This window comes from Zonotrichia leucophrys, chromosome 2, assembly GCF_028769735.1.
Source record: "Zonotrichia leucophrys gambelii isolate GWCS_2022_RI chromosome 2, RI_Zleu_2.0, whole genome shotgun sequence".
Lineage (NCBI taxonomy): Eukaryota > Metazoa > Chordata > Aves > Passeriformes > Passerellidae > Zonotrichia > Zonotrichia leucophrys.
The window spans coordinates 106,701,227-106,707,226 of record NC_088171.1 but is presented as its reverse complement, the minus strand read 5'-3'; the positions used below and the strand labels follow the sequence as shown (position 1 = coordinate 106,707,226).

At 39.2% G+C, this 6,000-nt stretch overlaps 1 protein-coding gene across 6 annotated transcripts in view; it reads right to left on the bottom strand.

Moving 5' to 3' along the window:
- Window positions 1-1,448: 1,448 nt before the first annotated feature.
- Window positions 1,449-6,000, bottom strand: part of LAMA3 (laminin subunit alpha 3) — a 106,234-nt gene continuing 101,682 nt past the window's right edge. For 4 of the 6 annotated variants that reach the window (XM_064705977.1, XM_064705978.1, XM_064705980.1 and 1 more), the window contains 9 exons: window positions 5,723-5,867; window positions 5,280-5,431; window positions 4,704-4,893; window positions 4,261-4,401; window positions 3,296-3,455; window positions 3,036-3,163; window positions 2,824-2,917; window positions 2,367-2,486; window positions 1,449-2,199 (listed from right to left, as the gene is read on the bottom strand). In XM_064705977.1, coding sequence (XP_064562047.1) covers window positions 2,054-2,199; window positions 2,367-2,486; window positions 2,824-2,917; window positions 3,036-3,163; window positions 3,296-3,455; window positions 4,261-4,401; window positions 4,704-4,893; window positions 5,280-5,431; window positions 5,723-5,867 — 1,276 coding nt within the window. In that variant the 3' untranslated portion in view covers window positions 1,449-2,053. Of the gene's footprint in view, window positions 2,200-2,366; window positions 2,487-2,823; window positions 2,918-3,035; window positions 3,164-3,295; window positions 3,456-4,260; window positions 4,402-4,703; window positions 4,894-5,279; window positions 5,432-5,722; window positions 5,868-6,000 lie in introns of those variants that run through there. The other 2 variants (XM_064705979.1, XM_064705982.1) reach the window with 2 other exon arrangements.

Below are 6,000 nucleotides of genomic sequence, written 5' to 3'. Positions count from 1 at the left end.
ATTGGAATTAATACTTCCTGATTGATATATCTTAAATTTACTCAAGTCCTTATACATTTTTAATTTCTTTTTGTCAGCATTAAAACTACTTATGATAAAATCAAATCAAATGGAAGGGAATGAAATCCAGGACTGGCTCCAGGTTGTGATGCAAAAATCTTTGCCATGGTTTTTGTCTTTGTTTTACTGACAGCAGTAAGAGAAGAATGAAAAGACTTTTTTTTGTGGTTTGGGAAAATCTGCCTCACAGAGCTGTCTGATGAGCATGAGATAGGGAAGGTTACCAGAGAATTGCATGATAAAATTTAATTGTTCCTCCTTTCTCCTTCTGGAAACTTTTAGTGTCAATTAAGCCAGTAAATGAATTGAATATTTTCACAGTTTTGGTCAACTGAGTATTTGAGCATTTTTTGAGCCTTTATAAATACAAAGGATTCAGTTGTTGCTATCACAAGAGATTATTTCTGAACCCATCACCTCCAGCCTGATGGGTGCTGCTGTTCCACGCGGCAGGTTGCTGTACAGGAGAATAGGTATAATATAAGGAGAGGGCTCTGCCATTACATGTCAATCCTTTGCTCCCTCTGAGCCCTCAGCCCCAACATGCATCCCATTCCCACCAAAACCGGCTTTACACTTCAGAAACCTCTGCATGGACACAGATTTGCCAGTAAAAGAGTTGCCATAAAAGAGAAAGCAACAAAAAATTTGGTGTGAACAGCTTTCTGACACTTTTGCTACCCTGCAAAGCTGCAAAGGGATTAATGACCAAAGCCATAAGAACTATTGATCTGGCATCTGCTTCTGTTAGTCCAGCTTGCACCTCATTTCAAACACACTGAAGACATGCTGCTGTACTTTGAGAAGAAGGCAGTGGAAAACAGGAGCATTAGGAGTGAAGGAGAATTTGTCTGCCTGCCTTCCTACATCAAGGATCTGCCTTAGAAAATACTTTCTTCTTTTTTATTTTTTCATTTTGCAAAAGAGGGTTGGCACCAGGGATTGGGGATAAAAAAACCATTACCAAAATGCTGATCCTGAATGACAGTGGAAAAAGAAGCCATGTTGAGTCTATACAGTCCAGCCCTTTTCTCAGAAGAGTAGAGCAAAGTGGGTTCCCTGCCCTCCACTGTGGGTCACAATCAGGTACAAAACAAAGATTTGAATGTTGAAGAAAACAATTTTTCTGGGTTAGTCCTGTAATTTTTACTACATAATTGTAGCAAATGCAGCTCTGCTATTCTTGATAAAACTTTTCTTCATTTCATTACAAAAAAAATTGCCTATTGAAGAGACTCTCTGTCTCTGAAGATGGCAAAAAAATGACCCTCTTTTTGAGATTTTTAGATAATCAAATTGTGATGAGCAGAGATGGAGAGATGATGGATACCTGCTTATTGAGGCAAATCAGCATCTTAAACCTACAGAAATATTTGCACAAAGCAAGCAGGATTCAGCAGCTTCTAAAAAGTACATTAAAAACCCACCAGGTCAAAACAACCAAACAAGAAAAAAGGGTTTTAGGAACATACTGCATTTATTTGGTCCCACAATTCCTAACTTTGTAACAAACCCCCAGAGTTTCACTCCTTAAAGTGCTTCAAACTCCATTTATATTATTATTATTACTTTGAACATCAATGTACATTTCTGTATAAGCAACAAACCAAAGAGATTTCTATTTTTTATAAAATTATATATATTAATGGATCAAATTTGCTCTCAAGATGGCCAACATTAAGGAAAATTTCCAAAATTAAGACACTAGAGTTGCTCAAGTCTCTGCAGTTGTGGATGAGAGCAGAATTTGGCCCAGTAGGGTATATGCAATTACATTTTCTGCATATATCTCCAAAGGCACAACGGATTACCTCAGAAATCAATAACATTTAAAAGGGAGTTTGTCAAAGCAAATACTTTTTGTTTGCTTTGGCACAGTCCACATCCAGAGGATGCATTTGCTCACCGGCTGTTCAGAAGGAGCAGCCTGATGCTGGTCACCAAAGGGGAATCCAAGCAGCCCAATGTGTGCACAACGACTGTAACAGCAGAGTTACTTCTCTGGGCACCCTTGCAAATTCACTGCACCATGAACCTCTGAAATCCTCCTGGTGGAGACATGCTTGTCATTGATGGTAATATTCCGAAGACAGCCAAAAAATGGGTCTTCAACTGGAAGCCATGGGGTGTCCAAATCTGCTACAAAACCCAGGTGGAAAGACCGAGTTAATAAGAATTATTTTAAAGAACGTTAATTATGGCAGGGTATTCAAAAGAGGGGAAATGATATAGAAGAACATGAATGGATGGGACCTTTGTTTTGGAAAGGAAAACAACATGAAAAAAAAAAGCAGCAATAATATTACCTGGAATTTTGCCAAAGTAGAGCGGCTGATACACACGTCTAGGAGGAGAGGGTTGAAGTGCAGTGGTATAGTTACTCTGTGTGCCCACCTCTAGCTGCACTGTCTTCTCCTTCTGATAGACTGCAAAGAAGCAGGAAAATAAGAACCCTTTCTCAAATCTATTAAAGAATCAGCTAGATATGGCACTATTTTTAAATAGCATCTTTCTTGAAATTTAAGGCACAGAAAAAACAGATTTTATTTTAATTCAGAGTCAGACTGACAAGCCTAGGTCATCCAGGGCTTAACAGAGCCTACTAAAAAATCCTTATGTAAAGCCTTTAATTAACACAAGACAGAATACAAGAGTATTCTCAGACTAAACAGAAGTGAAATGATTAATAAAAAAATTGGAGCTGCAGTGCTCTGTGCCCACCATCCCTTCAAAGCTTCTGAAGAAATGGTATTTACAATGTACCTGCAATGGTATGCCACTGCCCATCAGACAGAGGTTTCTTAGGTGTGACCGATGCCTGGAATTCTCCAGCACCACTATTTCCAGCAGCAATCACCTGTAGAGAAGTTACCTGTTAAGTTACTGTGACAAAGAACAGCAGCAACAGGGGGAGGTCAGAATTCCCCCTGCTGAATGAGGGCAATGCAGCTGGAATGGATGCAGTCTGTACCCACCTTCCCTCCCTTCATGTAAACAGTCAAGTACTTGTCTTGCTTGCTTCCAGCATGGAGGAGCATGCCTGTAGAGCTCCTTGGTCGAATGGTAAACACAATCCTGAAATCCAAACCCATCAGCAAATTACCTGTGGAGAATTAAACAGTGGGGAGAGGGATGATCATAGGTGGAGATAATTGGAAAACCATGTAAAAACAAGTAACACATACACCTCTGTGCTTCACACAATTCCATATACCATAATCCCCACACAGCTTACCAATGGTGATATATCCTCCTTCATTAAAGAAGTAAATCCCTGTGTCCATGGGAACATCCAGACATGGAAGTATGCCATGTTTTTGCTGAGGTGCATTCATGGCTTTTCCATTCATCTTAAAATTCCTCAGGCAACCCTTGAAACTCTTCATTGGCATATTCTGAAAGCATATTTCAAAACATGAATACTGAAGCATTGTGTTTAGTATTATTGCTAAAAAAACCCAAACATTAGTTCTTTTGGACTGCTGGGCTATAGAAAGGCAACTGGCACTAAAGGCACCTAGCACCCATCTTTGATGCAGTTAAAAGGTATTCCAAAGTTCCAAAAATGTGCTTGAAACCCAGTAAGAGTTGATTTTGAATTAACATGACTCCTGCTTGTAAAACAGATACTTCCCAATGACATGTCAAAAAGACAATGCAAGAGGAATTGTGAATCCCTGAAGCAGCCCTTCCCTTCCTGAGACTGTTTATTTAATTCTGATTTTATAAAATACCCTGGCTCATTAACTGTCCTCTTTTTAAAATAGAAATCACATGTATTTCAGATTCAAATCCAGTTCTACATCCATAATTTCTTAATGAGAATGATTCTTTTGCTTTTCTACTGATTATTGCTTAGTCTACTGAGGTAAATGTTCTGCAGAAAGATGGTATTTCTGGAATTAAAAAATTGACTTTGGTCTTCTCTATTTTTAAGGAATAAAAATGAAAAGAGTATATGGTTGCCCTCAGTGTCTCAGCAACATAATGAAAATACAGGTCCAGGTGAAAGCTGTGTGAACAGGTGAGGAAAAAGATCTGTAATGAGCCACTGCAAACATCAGCCACAGATGGTGCTCACGTGGTCCTTGGAAATCCTCCCCAAAGCTTTTCAGCATGGAAATCCTGCGTATTAAAGACTTTCCCATATAATTAGTGCAGCATGGGGAGTGTGTGTGGGTGGATTTGTCAATTATTTACCTGTCTCTTCAGCGGTGGCAGCCCTCCCACATAGACTGGTGGCTTAATGTTGATGGCAGAATTTGTTGCCAGTTTTCTGTGCTGGGCCCTTAGACCATCGACAACAAGGCGGGCGTTCTTCCCATCTGTGCTGAAGACCACCTTTCCAGGAGGCAAGGATAACAGAATAAAAAACCCAAATGCCAACAAAAACCACTGCAGATTTTCTTTGTCTTTAAATTAAATACCAGGTTGATGAAATATTTAAACTGAAAGTAACATCCTGGGACCATCAGTCTCAGTAAGGTCTCTCAGAGACTTGTCAACCACATGAACTATCAGGCATAGGAATTAATTTCCAATTTTTCCAATGACCAAAACTGACTTTCTATTCTCTTAAAAATGCATTAGGCTGTGCCTGCTGAATGCCAGTTATGCTAACACTGTGGTTCCATGCTACTTACAGTGTGCCATTGCCCATCATTGTATTTAGTACTGGTTCTGACTTTGACTTGTTTTTCTCCAGAGCCAAGTGAAAAGACAAAATGTCCTTTTGAAATGTGGAGAGCCATGTAAGAGTCCTCAGAGCTTTCCTCCATGAAAACTATTAATCCTCTTGATGATCGAGTCCGTACATCTACAGAGAAATGTAACCTGTAGTGGAAAGTAAGCACATTCCAGTATGGGTCTGTTTGGTTGGTTGTTTTATCTTTTCTGTTCTCAGTGAAACTCCATTTTTGAAATAGCATTTGGGTGGAATCATGGCATCATACACCACATTTCTGAATGTGAATGAAACTTGACATATTCAGGCTTAGGAACTGACATTAACATGCACTGTAATTGTTCACCACATCCCATTCAATCTACTCAGTTTAGGTAAATGTTTGCACTGAAAAAAAAAGCCTGAACTTTTAGAACCAACTTTTGTTATGGCCCAAGATATAAACAAAAAGAAAATCCTTACAATCAGCACCCTAAGAGTCAAGCAGCTCCAACAGTTCAAGTAGGAGAAGGAGAACAGAGAATGTTTTTATTACCTGTCTGTAGATAACAATGGAGAAAACATGTAGGATATGAAACTGTTTGGGATGCTTCCAAGCAGATAAGCTTCACTGCTGTCATGTAATGGAGCTGGTATAGGGTGGTGTTGCACATTGGCAGCTTTCAAATAATCAAGGTATTTTTCATTCTGTGCACATAAGATAGAATTGAAACATTTACTATATGTGCACATAAATAGAAACATTTTAATCAACACATTTAAGAGTGCCCAGCCAAGGCAGTCAACAGCCTTCCCTAAAAGACAGAAAAGCTGTTGTCATTGTAGACAGGTGTGGGTTTAGCATGAAACTCCAGCATGGTGAGAACTTGCTTCAGATGTGAGATGGAAGGAAAGAAAGAACATCTGAATCTCAGTTCCAGAAATGATGGAAAGCTTGGGCATCAAATGGAGCAAAGAAGACAGTAATAATAAGCATACCTTGAGCATCTTAAGCCTGAGAGGATTTTTAAATTCCTGCAGCAGCATTGGTTCAAGGTTTTCATATTCCTGGCAAGCTCCAAGGGACACACCAGTCTTTCCAGTATTAGTGACAAGATTTTGAACCTCAGGGAGCTGACCTACCCTGTTATGATGAAAGCAGTAAAGTGCTGTGACTCAGCATTCCTTTTCTTTAGTGTAATCAACAACAAGCATATTGTAAAAATGTGTTCTGCACAAAATATATTTCCCAGTGACATGATAGCAAAGTACCAATT